The 17,755-nt window shown below is 45.0% G+C and overlaps 1 protein-coding gene across 1 annotated transcript; it reads left to right on the forward strand.

Moving 5' to 3' along the window:
• Positions 1 to 9,706: 9,706 nt before the first annotated feature.
• On the forward strand, positions 9,707 to 17,394 carry ankrd34bb (ankyrin repeat domain 34Bb; the record flags this gene model as incomplete). The annotated part of the gene is made up of 8 exons (XM_083783385.1): positions 9,707 to 9,909; positions 10,440 to 10,588; positions 12,232 to 12,498; positions 13,939 to 14,201; positions 15,308 to 15,464; positions 15,727 to 15,901; positions 16,199 to 16,365; positions 17,042 to 17,394. The coding sequence occupies 8 exons, from the start codon at positions 9,707 to 9,709 to the stop codon at positions 17,392 to 17,394; spliced, it is 1,734 nt and encodes a 577-aa protein (XP_083639511.1).
• Between the last annotated feature and the right edge of the window lie 361 nt (positions 17,395 to 17,755).

Here is a 17,755-nt window from a genome sequence, read left to right on the forward strand (position 1 = left end):
CATTATATGTTGAGTGCATGCTTTGATGGTTACAGTTTTATAATCAGTTTTGATGAGTAAACCTTTGTGGAGATCTTCTCAGTTCTCATTGTATGCTAGTTACTGCCATTCAGGATGGAAAATGAAATCCATTTGGATTTGGGGAGAAGTAGTTTCATAAGGGGCTGGTATGAAGTACTTGATATAAAGAGAACATGTTCAGTTCACTAGTCTACACTCTACTCTACACCTGCCTTCATTTCATCTGATTGTCTGTCTGGCAGGCACTTAACAAGCGATCGTTAACTGTGTCTGTTAGAGAGAGGGGCAGAGAAGAGTGGCTTTGCTCAACTTGATTTATACTTATATTCTCCACTCTGATGAAGGTACATGTTTGATATATCATGCAGCCTTACTTATTAGCCTATATTTTGGCTATTAAAAAACAAACAAAAAAAAAAACATTTTTTTCTTTTTTTTGCTTGAGGCAGGCGGGCCGCAGAAGACGACATGCGGCCCGCGGATCACCAGTTTGACACCCCTGCTTTATACAGTATAGAGTATAGAGTATATATGTATACGTATATAGTATATGCCTACATACTATAATTATATATATACTATATATATTTCTTACGTCATCATTTAGAGCTAGTCATACGTATACTATATACATAATCAGTAAAAATAAAATAGCAAATTGTGCATGATCTGCTGGGACCAGAGTACGTGGTGTGTATATGTATGACTAGCTCTTAATGATGACGTAAGAAATATGGTCATTTGTGGTCATTTGGTCCCAGCAAACCAGGCACAGATTTGCTGTTTTCTTGCATAAACATCAAATGGCGGGACAGCTGTCACGGTTTTTGCCGCAAAGTAACCACAGTATACCGCTAATCAACTTACAACTACACACTTTATACAGTATAGAGTATAGAGTATATATGTATACGTATATAGTATATGCCTATATACTATATATATACTATATATATTTCTTACGTCATCATTTAGAGCTAGTCATACGTATACTATATACACAAGTAAGACGCGCAAACGCGTGAAGCGAACGCAGCTCGTGTGTGTGTGGTTGTGTGTGTGTGTGCTACAGCTGCGCCCTGTGTGTGTGTGTGTGTGTGTGTGTGTGTGTGTGTGTGTGTGTGCGTGCGTGCCACAGCTGCGCCCTCTGGTGGCGGGCCGGTGGTGTAACAGCGTGACACCACACAGCGTGACACACACACACACAGACACTCAGCCCCTGCTGTCATAGTAAGTGGCTCACTGCGTTCGCAATAATCAGTAAAAATAAAATAGCAAATTGTGCCTGATCTGCTGGGACCAGAGTACGTGGTGTGTATATGTATGACTAGCTCTTAATGATGACGTAAGAAATATGGTCATTTGTGGTCGTTTGGTCCCAGCAAACCAGGCACAGATTTGCTGTTTTCTTGCATAAACATCAAATGGCGGGACAGCTGTCACAGATTTTGGCGCAAAGTAACCACAGTATACCGCTAATCAACTTACAACTACACACTCTATATAGTATATATGTATACGTATATAGTATATGCCTATATACTATATATATATACTATATATAGTATATGCCTATATAGTATATGCCTGCTTTGCTGGGACCAAACGACCACAAATGACCATATCTCTTACGTCATCATTTAGAGCTAGTCATACGTATACTATATACATAATCAGTAAAAATAAAATAGCAAGTTGTGCCTGATCTGCTGGGACCAGAGTACGTGGTGTGTATATGTATGACTATAGCTCTTCACCCAAACTTATATAGATAGAAACTTGAATCATACTTAATAATACTGGGTGTTTATATGCATAAAGTAGGTAGGTAGCAAATAGTTACATCTAAAAATTATACATTTCAAATGTTCCTTCACAGAGATACTGAGATTTGACAGTTTACAGCGGTCGAAAGGACTTGCGCGCTCTGCTTGCGCACTAGTTGGCCATTTATGGCCTACTAGTGTGCAACAAGCAAGTATGCACTCGACAGAGTGCAGTTCTAGTTTTTATTATTATTATTGGCATAAATCAGTGCTATTGAACATCATTTATCTGTCTGTGTGTGGTTTCGAAAATATTGAAACCAATGGAAAGTAGTAAAAAGTGCTTTGGACCAAACCACTTAAGTCCACTGTGTTACAGTGAGTAGGGATGAGGACCCAAATGTAGCAAAAGGCAGGTAAATCTCAGAAAACAGGAACAGGAACTCAACGCAACAGGGAACTATGAACCAACAAGAACACAAAGCAAACACAGGACTTAAATAGACACAGGATAACAGGTCACAGATGAAACCAAAATACAATAAACACTAGGATAGGCTGGGGGACTAAAAGGACACAGGTGGAAACATTGGCTCATCACAAGGTAGGTTAGACAAGGTAAGTAACAGTAACTAGGCAGACAGGAAACACTAGGAACAACACTACAAAATAAAATAAAATAAAAATAATAATACACAACACCAAAGGCAACAACAGTCAGTAACACATGAGCATATACCAATACAGATCACACTGAAATAACATACAGTAAATAATATCCAAAACCTAGATAAGGACAGTCAAAGTCCACGGTCCGGGGAGTGGACCGTGACACATTTGGACCCTCAAACTGTCTGCTAAAGCAACTCCACCACGCACCTCTCCCCCTCTCATGCAAGTTAGTTGATGGATAATTTTAAGACATTGTTTATTTTGTGAAATGATTTTCATGTGCCATATATTTTATGTCACTTTAAACTCTGTCCTGACTTTCATATCATTTCTCCCCCGTGTATCTGGTAGGAGCCAGCCATAGATAGCTATTGTTGTTCCCTTTTGGCCCTCTCTCCCCTCTGTGAAAAACAAGTTTCACATCCATTCGGCCTTGGGTTGTATCTATGCTCAGACAACCAGTCTCCCTCTTAACATTCATCATGCTCTCTTCACGACTCTAGAGTTTTGAACTACATGTTAATTACTTATAGAACTACATTTCCCTCATTCATGTTTCCTGGATTTACCGGAAGTGGCATCTTCTCTGGTGTTGCCACGTCTCCACTGTGTACCTTTTTCATGGGCGGGTCTTGGTCCCCAACGGTAAATTGAGATAAACTGTACTATAATACACATTGTGTCCATTTTGTGATACGTTGAGAGAACTTTCCTGCAACATGGCTGTATGTGGATTTCATCTTCTCTCCCAGAATATAACGGCATATCTAAAACACACTGGTTCTGTCTGGAAAATCCTTCATTTCTCGTGGACTCCAAATTATTCACTTTGTGTACTTGGTATGGTATTTTCATCTTAAGGTATTATTCGTTATATTGAACATTTTCATAAAAGTATTTCTGTTAAAGCTAATTCTAAACTTTATAACTAACAGGTTTTATAACTATTTTGGGTAAATTACAATGGTATAAGGCTTAATGCCAGGGTTTTATCATTGAGCGGGACCTCCCTTTAGTTTGAACGGTCAGACGCTCAAGGTGGGATTATTGGGACTGGTAGGACCTCCCTTTAGCCTGAACGGTCAGACTAACGGTAGGTCGGACTAACAGGAGGTCGGACCAGCGGGCAGTCCCTGTTTGATCCATCCAGCCGCATAGTCAGGCATACAGCTATACAAAAACATCCCGCAAACTTTGAAAGACAATTGTAGTCAATCGGAATGAGTACTTTGTCCACCACTGGTTATCTTACAGCAAAGCTGGCAGTGAGTGACACACGGGTCACCTCGCCTCACCAGACGCACAGACAGCGCAAGCACACTTTAGCGTCACCAAGATGCCAAAAGCCGCGAGCGGCAGGCGTCTCTTCCGGGTTTATAGACAGCTGCATGGATGGAAATGAAGCTCCACCCACGCGGCAAAATGCTGCGGGGGCAAGCGCTTCCGGGAATCTGGAATGCTCCACCGACGCGACATTCATACAGCAGTGTCTAACACTTAAAAGAAAAAGAAGAAAAAGACCACTTGTTGACCATCACTCTGACCAGCGCAATATGACTCGGTTTGAAGACTATGGAGAATATATGGACAAAGCGTTCGCCGGGTCTGATATGGACGTAAAATGAAGCCAGTCAGTCCTTGAATTGTAAATCACCATCTTTCTAGATCTGTTTGGGCCCAGCTGGCCATTGGCTGGCCCAGACAACGAGGCGGGACTTCCCCCCTGTGGCTCCCGATCATAGACTGTAACGGCAGCCACGCCCCTCAGAACATACGCAACTTTATGGTCATTTTTTTTATAAATGGGACCATAATTTTCCAAAAGGAATATTATGACATGAGAAATGAGACTTTAAACTAGTGACTGGAAGCAGAAAGTATTCATGACCATGTTTATTAAGGTAATACAGTCTAGGTGAAGTTGGGCCCAAATACATGACAGCGCCACAACAATGACAGTGCCACAACAGGCCATTATATGAACTTTCAGGATGTCCCGATTTCCTTAGTGGCTTCACAAAATATCTGTCTGACTGCCCCCCTGGCTGTGAGCTTGTAGATCAGCAAATTTTGAAACATTTGAACAGGGCTTCAGTGGTTATTGAACGCAATTTGAATCTGAAACCATTTGCTGCATTAGAAAGTGAGTTACACTGTTGAGCATCATCACCCCCTTCCATCCTTGACAGCAGCCAGACAAAGGTTTGAATACATAACAGCTCCACCTCACTCACACTGAAGTACACACACAAACATGGACACACAAACGTGCACACACACACTCACACGCACACACCTCACACACACTCTATTTGTCTGCAACCTTGAGAGGAGCGATGACGCTGGTATCAGTGTTGTCACACAGCAAACACTGAAGCATCCCACTCTGCCTACTGTAGCTGTCTGTCTGTCTGTCTGTCTGTCTGTCTGTCTGTCTGTCTGTGTGCCTGCGCACATGCGCACATCCTGCTTGCGCACATCCTCAGTATGTAAGCATCAAGGCCTGTATTCAAACTTTTACTTCTATAAAAGTGCAAAGGTATTGGCAAATGAGATTTGCAAAACTAAAAGTAGTTATGAATGGCCCTTTGCGTGGGCATGCACACACACGCACGCACACACACTGAAAAACGGGTTGGCAAGAACCTCTCTAGTGTCCCAATACAGCTCCAATTTGGGCTTGAGGATGACCTCAGGGAATACAGGGCGAGGACATCCAACTCACACTCTTGTGTGCCAGCTCTGAGGGACAACAATTTACACATTTAGCAGATGCTCTTAGTCCAGATAAACTTACAGTAAGCAAGAACACATGGTAGAGGAAAAAACTAAGTGGTCCTTTAGCTATTTTCAAATGGCCGAAATGCATATAGACTGACACGAAGGCGCGTCGAGCCTTGACTCCGCCCACCCCCGGGGGAATTTGCGATTTGCTCTCGTTCACTGCAATGCAATTTGCGGCATTTTCAAAACAATATTGCGCAGAGTAGCGATTATCAAACGTATTTGCAATGCCATACGTTGAAAGATATGTTGCCCGTGGACAAGGCACGCTACCTCCGCAAGTTAGATATTATCGGCATAGATGTTTGTCCGTATGTGATTAAGGATGGATTGGTGTTGAGTGAAATGTGATTCTGCTAGTCACACACTAGAATAGATCATGGGCGCATCCATTTTGCATATCCTGCCTTCTACACGTAAAGCACAGGGACAAATTAGCCATTGGGCAAGTGGGGCCGTGGCCCAGGGGCCCTTGGCTCTCAGGGGCCCTTCGGGGAAAATTGGACTGTGTGGTACTAGGTTTGCTGCCCTTGTTAAATTTAGGTAAAAAAGATGATAAAAACAGGGGAAACACGAAAATGTTGCCCAGGGGCCCTCTTGTGGGTTAATCCGTCCCTGGTAAAGCGGCCCTGCCGTCCTGTTTTCAGGAGGGGGGAGGCCTTTTTTATTTTATTTATTTATTTTTGGGATCACGTGACCAGGGGCTTTGAAGCTGTGATCGGAGTTGCTTTATATATTGTCCGGGCGCATAGAAAGATGAATGAAAGTATTCAATAAAAAAGTGCTCGAAACGTATCGATACTTGTCTAGCACCAGACGCATGGTTAATTAAAGCCGTATTGATATGTTTATAGCGTTCATAGTGAGTGAAATATCCCTTTAAGTCAATTTGCCGCAAACCCCCTGTGTGTGTTATCATGCACCCTATAGTTGCTTCGCATACCTGGCCCTTTGTTTCTCTCACACAATCTGGCAACACCGCATCAGGTCTCCCTCCGTCACGTTGCCGTCTCACTTTCATCCTGTCTCCCCCTCTCTCGTCATGTCTCTCTCTGCGTCATCCTGTCGCTCTCTCCCTCAGTCACCGAGTGTGCGGCTCTCACTTCTCTCCAGGTCCTCCGCAGTGGGATTAACAGGATAGAATGAATGACACCTGTAAGACTTTTTGTCCTGTGATGTGTGGCAGAAGAGCTGTTCAAACGGAGGTACGTTGAGCTACGTATAGGCTAGTTATGAATGTTGTATTATGGATGTGCACATACATGGTGTTGAACAGGTGTCGAACTGTGACGTTTATAGGCAAATATACAGTTTACTAGATTTGTTTTAAAAGTAGTAACATCTCAAAATTATAAACATAGTCTGTTGCTATTAAAGGACCTGCATTCATAATTTGACTCGACTGAAAGTGCAAAAATATCTGCATTAAAATATACTTACATTACCAAAAATATCAATAATGTTCAAATGTGTCAATTATTTTGAAAATTGCCCAAATACAAAGTATTAACATGCCCCTATGAGACTATTCTGTCACACGGAATTGTTCTTGTTCTTGCAGTGTTTGAAAGGTTACTCAAAAGCGGTAATATATCGCCTACTAGTTACTTTACTTTACATATTACTCCCTTTTTACTCTCTCTCGAAACCAGTAATTGCATCTTTTCCCCCAAAAGTGTCACACTATCCAGCTTGTTCCAGATGGTTTAAGGCCTGCCATTCCGCATCCGATAATTCACACATACAGACTATTTTACTGTAAAAGGGTTTTACTTTAAGTAATACGTTACTTCACACTGTAAACTAAAAGATACAAGTGGCTGACATGAAAGGTTAGGAAGGTGGCTTGCATTTCCTTAGGGATACGGTATGAACACAGTCACCCGGGAGAGACTCGGAGTAGAGAGTACCCTGCTCTTTTACGTGGAAAGTTAGGGTTAGAGTTAATACTGCTGTATTTGGGGGCTCTGGCCTGGGGAGCCACTACAACAACATCAGTGCATTTGACACAGAGACTGTGTCAAATAGACTTTCTGTGACACAGAGACTGTGTCAAATAGACTTTCTGTGACACAGAGACTGTGTAAAAAAGAAATTGCTGGCTGAGCACGTCGTCTGCACAGCTTCTTCCAGAAGGTCACTGCGGCCATTCAGCCTTTGCCTACAATGGAGATCTGTTCATACTTACAAAAGTAGGATATTTTGCTGTTTGTGAACGAGACCCAATATATAATTGGAGCTTTTTAACAGTTTAACAGTAAATAATTATACCGTACAGTATCACTGACCTATTTATACAAATCACCAAAACACCCTCGCCCCGGCGGTGGCTCAGGGATAGAGTGGCTGGATGGTAACCGCGAGGTTGCCAGTTCGAACCCAGACTCCCCCAGTTAGTGTGGAAGTGTCCTTGAGCAAGACACTGAACTCCTAATTGCTCCTGATGTGCTGGTTGGTTCCTTGCATGGTTTCCGCCGGTGTATGAATGTACGTGTGAATGGGTGAATGTAATGCACAATCTATGTAAAGCGCCTTGGATAAAGGCGCTATATAAATGCACCATTTTTATTTTACCATTTGCCCCAACCGCCCTCTCTCTCTCATCTGATAGGCTGATTTTCCAGAGCAGAATTGATACATTTTAATTGACAGTTGAACTGCTTAAGTTAAAAATTAAATACATAAATACTTTATTGTTTTTGTGCAATGTTATATGTTGTTTAATATAATCAATGTCAACCACTGAACTATGCAAATGTATATCTTACAATAAATGGGCGAAATCTGTGCGCACGTACCTATGTCTCTACGTACAGTGTGTCTGTACTTTGTCGAGAACTGCCCGGCCGAACGACTTGAACTTGGATATGTGGCACGTTGTGAGCTTGTAGATCAGCTATTTTCTAAATATCTTCAAAACTGATTTTGAATATTTTTTAAACCCAAATCTTGTAAGGGTGTCCCTGGCACAAAAAAGTTTTTAGATGGGGGTCTGCGGTAATAGTCAAATTACCATCGTTTGGGGGGTCCTTTACATGGAAATATTTGCGAGCCAGAATGCCATTTTCTCCCAGTCAGTCCGAGGCTTGTCAGTTGTCATCACATATTCTCTGTGTAGCAGCGTCACTTGAAGGCCACCACCCAGCCCCTCAAAGCACTGAGCAGGACCCCTACCGAGGACCCCCAACCACTGGTGGGACGTAACTAAGTACATTTACTCACTACAGTAAGATCATTTAAAAACTACTCAAAGTATTGCTATAAACATTGTACTGTAACTGTAATTACCAGTAAGACGCCTTAATATGAGGTGAGGAGCGACCGCACGGCTGAGACACTCTACCCAGTCTACCAGAATAATGTCACTTCATTATGATTATATGAGATTATATTGTCTCATATAATCATTGTGGTCCAAAAATCTTTCTTTTTCAGGTAACAGATAAGAGGCAGGTATACACCCACTGGTGCAAAGCACAGCTAGTACTCAAGTTCTGTAGTTAATTACAATTCTGAGGTATAGGCCTACTTATGAAGTTTACTTTTGAGGTACTTTTACTTTACTTAAAAATGTAGATTTTTATCTCCTTTCCCCCTTGCCCTCCTCTTCACTTTCATTTTCTATGAAAATAAATAGACTATGCACAAAAATGAATTTCGCCCAGTTATTTCACTTTGTAAATCTGTGACGTGACAATAAAGCTGATTCTGATTGGTGACTGATTTGTTAATAAGTGGAGAGCTTTTCATACTGTACGTCCATGGTTGACAGTGGGTGTACTGGAGTGGCGCCCTCCTGCGAGGAACACGGCTTGAGTCGACTAAATAAAAAAGAAAAAGTCATTTAAGTCTTAGTCAACAAAATGAACACCTTTTGAGTTGATTCTGATTTTAATGTGTGTTTTCAGCGGTGAATCTATAGGAACCCTCCGCAAGGTTCCGCATGATGTAATGGAGCGGTGCCTGGACTAGCAGCAGCCGCGGCCCTAACCTGGACTAGCAGCAGCGGCCTATAGCAGCCTGGACTATCAGCAGCGGCCCTAACCTGGACTAGCAGCAGCGGCCCTAACCTGGACTAGCAGCAGTGGCCCTAACCTGGACTAGCAGCAGTGGCCCTAACCTGGACTAGCAGCAGTGGCCCTAACCTGGACTAGCAGCAGCAGCGGCCCTAACCTGGACTAGCAGCAGCGGCCCTAACCTGGACTAGCAGCAGTGGCCCTAACCTGGACTAGCAGCAGTGGCCCTAACCTGGACTAGCAGCAGTGGCCCTAACCTGGACTAGCAGCAGTGGCCCTAACCTGGACTAGCAGCAGCAGCGGCCCTAACCTGGACTAGCAGCAGCGGCCCTAACCTGGACTAGCAGCAGTGGCCCTAACCTGGACTAGCAGCAGCGGCCCTAACCTGGACTAGCAGCAGCAGCCTAGCAGCCTGGACTAGCAGCAGCGGCGGCCCTAACCTGCAACATGACAGAGGGCAGCGAGGTTCGCACCGACGGAAACTCTCTGCTGAAGGCTGTGCACCTGAGCCGCCTGCGCCTCACCAGGCTCCTCCTGGAGGGCGGGGCTTACATCAACGAGAGCAATGACCGCGGTGAGACGCCCCTCATGGTGGCCTGCAGGACGCGGCACGCCGACGCACAGAGCGTCCCCAAGCACAAGATGGTCCGGTATGTCCTGTCACAATCGATTCGCACGTTTCAATGACCCCCAGTTTGATATGCATAGACAATTTACAATTTAGGCCCTTAGCAGGCACTCTTGATCCAGCGCGATTTACAGTAACCAAGAACAAAACATGGTAATACATCAAATACATAGAAATAGTCATCAAGAATCATATATTGTGGAATATCTATATAATGAAAATATGAGTATACACTTTAGAGTGCTATGTCTACATAAAATGCTGTCATATGAGTTGAGCCTTTGCATACGCCTGTAAGGTCGTCAAGGCTAGGGAAAGTACTGTGGGCTAAAATGGAGTCCGAGGTGGGTTTTCAGACTAAGGCGGAAGATTGGGAGTGAGTCTGCAGTTCTGATTGAACGGGAACTGCATTCCATAGTTTTGGAGCCAGAAGGGAGAAGTTTGGGACTTGCGTCTACGTGGATCTACTTGCAACCGTTTGGTTGCAAGGAGTTGCATGGCGACCCATTGGTGTGGTTTGGGATTTAAATGCCCACCTCTGTCTCCTGGAAGGTATCTCTTGGAGAGCGGCGCTGACCCGAACATCCAGGACAAGACTGGAAGGACGGCCTTGATGCACGCATGCCTCCAACAGGCCGGGGCTGAAGTTCTGTCTCTGCTGCTGAACAGTGGCGCAGACCCCAGTCTGGAGGACCACACCGGTAACAATTGATTATTTTCTTAGCGATTGTATTGATTACTTTTTGAGTGGTGCAACCACTCCCTTACGGAGCTATGTGTGTTGGTGGGTGGCTAAATGGCTGGCTGGGTGGCTGGCTGGGTGGGTATGAGCACGAAAATAGCATGGTTGTTTTTCACCACCTGTGCGCAACCTAACATACACACAAACAAACAAACACACACGCACATATTAACTGTATATATATGATGATTTTGGGTGTGCCAGTACAGTACAGTAGAGTAGAGGGTACAGTAGAGAGACCCCGACACGGTAACTCTGTCATTTCTCAACCGTTTCGGACACGGGGCAGCTCGTCGGAACCGGCCCTGCCCCCTGGGGGTCTGGATGTTCCGGGGACCCCCACCCGGTATATATCTATAACTCTGTCATTTTCTCTACTGTTTGGGACGCGGGGCGGCTCGCCGGAACCGGGCCGGCACCCTGGGTGCGTTCCTGTAGGTCTGGAACCCCCCCGGGACCCCCACACAGAGTTGCACCACTCACTTCACACGGGTGTGATTTTTGAAAGTTGCAGTAGGTAGCTCTATATTTTGAGAGCAAGCATTGCTATGGAGTGTTCAGTAACAGAGGTCTCTCCAACTCATACAGGATACAACAAACTGGAAATTGGAAGTGATGGCACAAAAACATGGGCAGACACAATTGGAACTGGAACATTATATAAAGACGGTTACGCCGCGGACAAAGCCAACTCGGATCGTGACAAATCATGACAACAAACACAATATTTTGTGCCGATCAAATAATTTGAAAGAAGAAAATAAAGGCAGGATACAACACTATTTGTTTTGGTTTTCTTCTTACTAATTATTTGATCGGCCTAAAACATTGTAATTATTGTCATAATAATAATAATATCTCAAACTTATATAGCGCTTTTCTGAGTACCCAAAGACGAGTTGGCTTTGTCCGCGGCGTAACCGTCTTTATATAAATACTTTTTGAAAAGCCTATAGACTGACACCACAGCGCGTATTCAGATCGACTCCGCCCACTCTCGTTCTCTCGTTCACTGCAATGCAATTTGCAGCATTTCCAAAACAATATTGCGCAGAGTAGCGATTATCAAACGTATTTGCAATGCCATACGTTGAAAGATCTATTGCCCGTGGACAAGGCACGCTACCTCCGCAAGTTAGATATTATCGGCATAGATGTTTGTCCGTATGTGATTAAGGAGTGGACCAAGTTGCATTGGCAGCCATAGAAAATTCTTACCACGGGCTAAAACCGGAAGTGACATTTGTGGGCGTTCCTGTCTAGCGTGGTGTCAGTCTATGGAGAAAATTAATGGAGAATCATTTCCTGGGCCACTCGTCGTTCTATACAATGGAAGCTGATGAATGGGTACTCTCTGCTGATTGGCTGAAATTGGCTGAGATTGGCTGAAATTGGCAAACCACCAATTTGATTGGCACTGATTTAGTGTTTATTAAAGAGTTAGTGAGACAAGGAGACCACTGCCACTGAACAAACACTCTATATGGCCATAATTACTAACACAGCCCATAGAGCTTTAACTTGTGTTTAGTTTGAACCTAAATATATCACATTTAAATGATTGATTTTTGATTATTTTAACTATTAAACCCTTACACGCAGGCTCGTCTGCCCTGGTCTACGCTGTGGACTCCGGTGACAAGGAGGTGCTCAGAGTTCTCCTGGACGCCTGCAAGGCCAAGGGCAAAGAGGTCATCATCATCACCACGGACAGGCTGTCCTCTGGCGATCACATGACCAAACAGTACCTCAATGTGCCCCCACCCCCTGACCTGGAGGAGAGACTACATTACCCAGCTGCCTCTTGTTGCATGATGTCTCCATCTGACATCCAGCTGCACACGCCGCCACAAGAACCACAAACAAAATGTAACTTATGACATTTACATACTAATCCAGTGGTCTTCAAACCTGTTCATGTCAAGGACCCCCAAATTGATAAATATTAGGAACCAAATCACCCCCTAGTTAGATATTAACCCTAACCTCACAGGAAGCCACGGTGATTTTTAACCCGCAGCGTGGATTAGTTGTAACCCGCCACGCATGTTGGGAGCCACGGGTGATCTTTCAAACCCGCAGCACGGGTGAGTCTTAACCGGCCACGCAGGTCTGACTAACGGAATATCTGACTTATGGGCAGATATTCCGTTTCCCATTTGAACGTCTCAGGCTTTTGTGAACAGAACACCCGAGACAGTTTGCTTGATTCAGTATTTAGATTTTTGCTATTAATTTTGAGGGGCGCTAGCCCCTGCTATGTCCAGCTTGTGGTGTGTGTGCAAAAACGTTGTCCTACACAAACATGATATATGATGTGAGTGGCCCCTCACAACTGGTTGGAATAACGTGTCCAACCAGGGAAACTCCCCCCTGTCGGAGCAACTTGGACACTCAGGCATGAAGGAAGCAGGAGTTCAAGTCCGTTGCTCTCCCCATGTCCCCCATATATGGGGACTAGGTTGGCGGAGGGTTGTAGAGCCCAGGATCACTTTAGATAATTGACACAGGGGTGAAAAACGGGTTACCAAATCGTGGGATATAAATTATAGAAAAGAAAAAAAGAGTGCCCCTCACTTCACACGGGTGTGATTCTTTGAGGGGCGCTAGCCCCTCCTATATACACAGCCTTTTGTCCTGAACTCGTGTAAAATTTGCCATTGACAATGAAACGAGAATTTACGTCACATGTGGACGAGCAAATCGGCTTTTCTAAACACAGTGCAACTGTTTTAATTAAGCTCGGGGCTCATTTCATGTGATTTTTATCAGACACATGGCACCCTACAAGCCCATTGTAACTTCATACTTTACTAAACTGATGATAGTGCTGTCAAACGAGTATGAAGCCAACTATGAAATCCATGAAAAGGTTAATCTACAACACAATTTTATACAATATGTATAGAGGGGGGGTCACTCTCGCTGCTCTCTCTCAGCTGGGGTCCTTGGCCTGAAAAACGTTTAAGACCCCTGTTCTGAGGCTGAGCTTGTGGATCTGCTATGTTCACCATTTAAAAATGTTTTATTGGTACATTTAGAATAATAAAGAAGGAGCGGTATTAAGGGCCTTGCAAACGGGGAGCGATCAGCGTTTTTGCTCGGAGAAGTCGCGGTGCGACAACGCAAGCGTATTTACGTAAGCGCTCGTTACGCGCACACCAGACCAGACCTGGATTCTGTTTAGCTTTTTTTACGCTTGCGTTGTTGCGCCCCTCTTCAACAGACCTGGAGGAGACCTGCGTTCCTCGCTTCACGTTTGCAAGGCCCTTTAAGCATTCACAATGATCTGTTGCCCTGCCTTTTCAGCAAACGCTTCGCCCCAATTTGGAAGCCCCCTCATGGGCCTCAGAGACCCCAAGGGTTCGACCAGTGGAGCACCGTCCAAGCCCAGCTCTCCCACCCGGGGGGACCCCCGTCCGTCACCGGGTCCCAGTGGGGTGAACAAACTCCTCGGCCTCCAGAGGCTGCACTCAGAGCCGAGGCTGAGGATTCCTCCTTCCCTTCAGATTCAGCAGAAACAGAGCCAGGCCTCATCGCGGACAGAGGAGATGAAGGTCACGTCTCCTGAGGTACTCATCGAATAAAGTTGAGGTCGCCACGACTGATTTCGGTCATTTAATGGATCTCGTAGAATTCAGCATGTCTTCTATGGCAGCATGTCATGCACCGAAAAGCTGCGACATCTTTACTTAGGCTGTTAATGGCTATTCATACTCCAGTTGTAGGTGACAAGGTGAGGTGACCACCGCAGTGGTTGGGAAAACTACAACATGACGTCACGCTGCGGTGATAAGCGACTCACCACTAAAGGCTCATATATAGTCTGGAGGTGACCACCGAACTACGACATGATGTCACGAGCCGCGGTGAAGAGCAAACCAGCGCCACAGCTCCAGCCCTTCTCTCTGTTTTTACTCATCACTGCTCAACGTTATTTCAGCTCCGGTGGTCAGCTCACCACCGGAGCGGTGGTCACCTCACCACCGAAAATCCAGACTATGAATAGGCCTTTACCCAAACACATCTCTGTTTTACTAAGCACCATTTCGGTGGTCACCTTATCACTTAAAACTGGAGTATGAATATGCCTTTAGTTAGGCTTAAATTGGGTATGGCCATGTGTCATGTTGGCACTGTGGTGTATTTGCATGTGGGACATATTTAAGCGATGGGGTGGCACAGTGGTAAAGTCCCTGCTCACCTCCACGGAGGGAGGAGGGAGTGTTGGGTGAAGGCCCCACGTCCTCCTGTTGGGGGCTCCTCACTGGCAGGTGAGTCAGTAGGATACAACACACAAATGTGTGTGGGGAGGAATTAATTGGCATAACGACAAAAAAAGGGGCTACAAATATTATTCACACCCGCGTGAAGTGAGGGGCGCTGATATATTAAAGTCTAACTCGTTGATTAGGTGATGTAATAGAGATGTAAAACAAACGGTGCCATGAACACAAGCATTAAATGCCATTAACAATAAAGACACAATGACGAAATGAGGGACAATACGACGTAAAGTTTCCCTTCATTGTCAATGGCGTTTTTAAAACAAACATTGAACTAAAAACAAATTAAACCTGCATATAGGAGGGCCTCTCAAAAATGTAAATGCGGCATATTTTAATGTGCACCGTCCTGGAAAGAAAGTGAAGTAACTGAAATGTGTGGGCGGTGACAGGATGATCCGTCGGTCAGGGTGAGCATCCACGGTGGTCTCCACGGAGAGAGACCCCCTGTTGTCTCACGTCACCACAGCATAGACGTCAAAGACGCAGCGTTGGCGGGCCTTCTGAAAGCTTTGGACCGCTCGCCTGAAAGCCAGACCACTGGAGGAGGTAAGAGTTTGGGTATATTTTATGTCCAAGAGCTGTTTAGGTAAGTGTGTGTGTGTGTGTGTGTGTGTGTGTTTGCGTGTGCGTGCGTGCGTCCATGACAGCAGGAGAGATGGAGAGAGAGGCACAATACAATGTTAACACAACATTACACCTTTTCATAATTAAAAAAGCACTTCACCCATTTTCAACTTATCTTCATATAAATTGGTCCTCATTAATGCTCATTATAAATATCGTCACCTTATCAAACGAATGGCGACAGCTCTAGGAGGAGGCGTGAAGAGAGGTCTTCTGGGCAGAAAGATGTCATACGACAGCACCGCCGGTTTGGCGTCTCATCCAAACCTCCCCCGGGACGACGGTTGTCCCCGTCCTCAAGAGACTGCAGACAAAGGCTCGTCGGAATGCCTCCCACACCTCGCGGTGTCCAGTCTGAGGTAGGGCTGCAGCTAACAATTATTATATTAGTGGCTGTTCTATCGATTACTTTTTCGACTAATGGAATAATCAAGAAGTGTGTTTTGAAATAAACAAATCAATAAACACATTTATTTTTCTCTTTCTGTTGCACAACAGTGTTCAGAAATAGTTAAGATGGCAGAACTACAAGCTTTTTGGGAATACTTTCTGAAGCGTTTTGCCTATAATGACTTGTCTTGCCCAAAATAGGGATCTATATGATCAATTCATTGATCAATTGATTCTGTATTTATTAACTGTTCCCAATCTAATAGGAACGTGGTCCGAAGGAGGAACATAGGAATGGACCACTACAGCTCCGACTCCCAGCTGCCACAGTTTGGACATCAGCACAGAGAGGATGGCTTCAAGAGCACCGCAGGTGCTGGAGCGGGCCTGGAAAGACGCAAACTGGCCAACAGCAGGTCCTCCACCCTTTCAGGTAAGTGTTGGTCCAATACTAGCCTGGGGTCCACCTATGCTTTCTATGGCATAGGCATGCAGCTTCCGGCAGGATCCGCCGGGAGAATCTATAGACGCAGCTGCGTGACATGAGACTAATTAATTAGAGCGAAAGAGAGAGAGAGGAGTGTGTGTGTGCGCGTCAATTTAACAAGATGGTGCAGATGATCAGAAATCAGCAGAGTGATCGACGTTTGCGCTACTATATTCCGGATTGAAGTGGACTCGGTCCCAGACTTTTTTTCTCTCCCTGGAAATGAAAACGTCTGGGTTTCCGAGGCTAGTCCAATACAGAAAGAGTATTAGAAAATGCCTTTGTTGGTAAGGTGGTAAGGTGCCTGCCCACTGTCGCAGAGGTTATAAGTTCAAATCCACCTTGGTCCGTGTTCGGCGGAGGGAAGTCGGGTGGGGAAGATATTAGTCACCGTACGGATTCCTATGGGCTGGGTGCCTGTCAGCAGGGAGTGTTGGGCGGGAGGAGTACGACACACAAATATGTGGGGAGGACGCAGATCCACACGTCACATTGTGATATGTTGTGAACTTGTAGTAGAACTGCGCTCTTTCACTATTTTAGCAGGACTCCATTGTACAACAAAATATAAAATGGGGCTTGAGTAGTTAACTTGCTGATATACGGTATTTACTTCTTTCAGGCTCTAGGGAGTCCCTGGAGAGCGCTATTCCGAGACGGAGTGCCACCACTGGGCTGGAGCGCAGAGGATCAGGGGCCCTCCTCCTGGATCACATCTCTCACACTAGACCTCACTATCTGCCTCCGCTGAACCCCCATGCTCCCATACCCGACATCGGGGTCAGCCCAGCCTCGTCTGGCCTCTTCGGTGGAAGCAGCAAGGCATTAAACGGGGCTGCAGGTTCGAAAGCCAGCCAGCCCTGCGCCCCTTCTTTCCCGAGGAATCTGGAGGCCAAGAACTTGCTGAGGCGGCACTCCATGCAAACGGAGCAGATCAAACAGCTGGTCAACTTCAAGGAACTTTTTGGCCACTAGAAGAGTCGTTTCTCAAACCTTTTGTGGATCTTGAAAGTGTTCGCAGGGCCACCCGTCTGATCACTTTACAACGGCATCCGAAATGTGTGGGTCGCGTGCATTTTCAGAGCATTTTTATTTTAATGATCAAGGAATCGATTGTTTTCCGGCTTGGATTGATGGAACCAACGCAGTATAAGTTGCTAATTTATTGGTATCACAATGAAAACAAAAGTTTCAAGGTTTTTAAGAAAAGACCATTATATATTATTTTTATATTAAAAGGGACATTTCACCGTTGGAAGAAACTCCAGTCGCTAAATGTTAATAGTATCTGTAGTAGATAACAGGAGCATAATTAGACATTTGCACCCTATGGCCA

This window comes from Protomyctophum parallelum (assembly GCF_964188405.1).
Source record: "Protomyctophum parallelum genome assembly, chromosome: 15".
In the NCBI taxonomy this organism is placed as follows: Eukaryota; Metazoa; Chordata; class Actinopteri; order Myctophiformes; family Myctophidae; genus Protomyctophum; species Protomyctophum parallelum.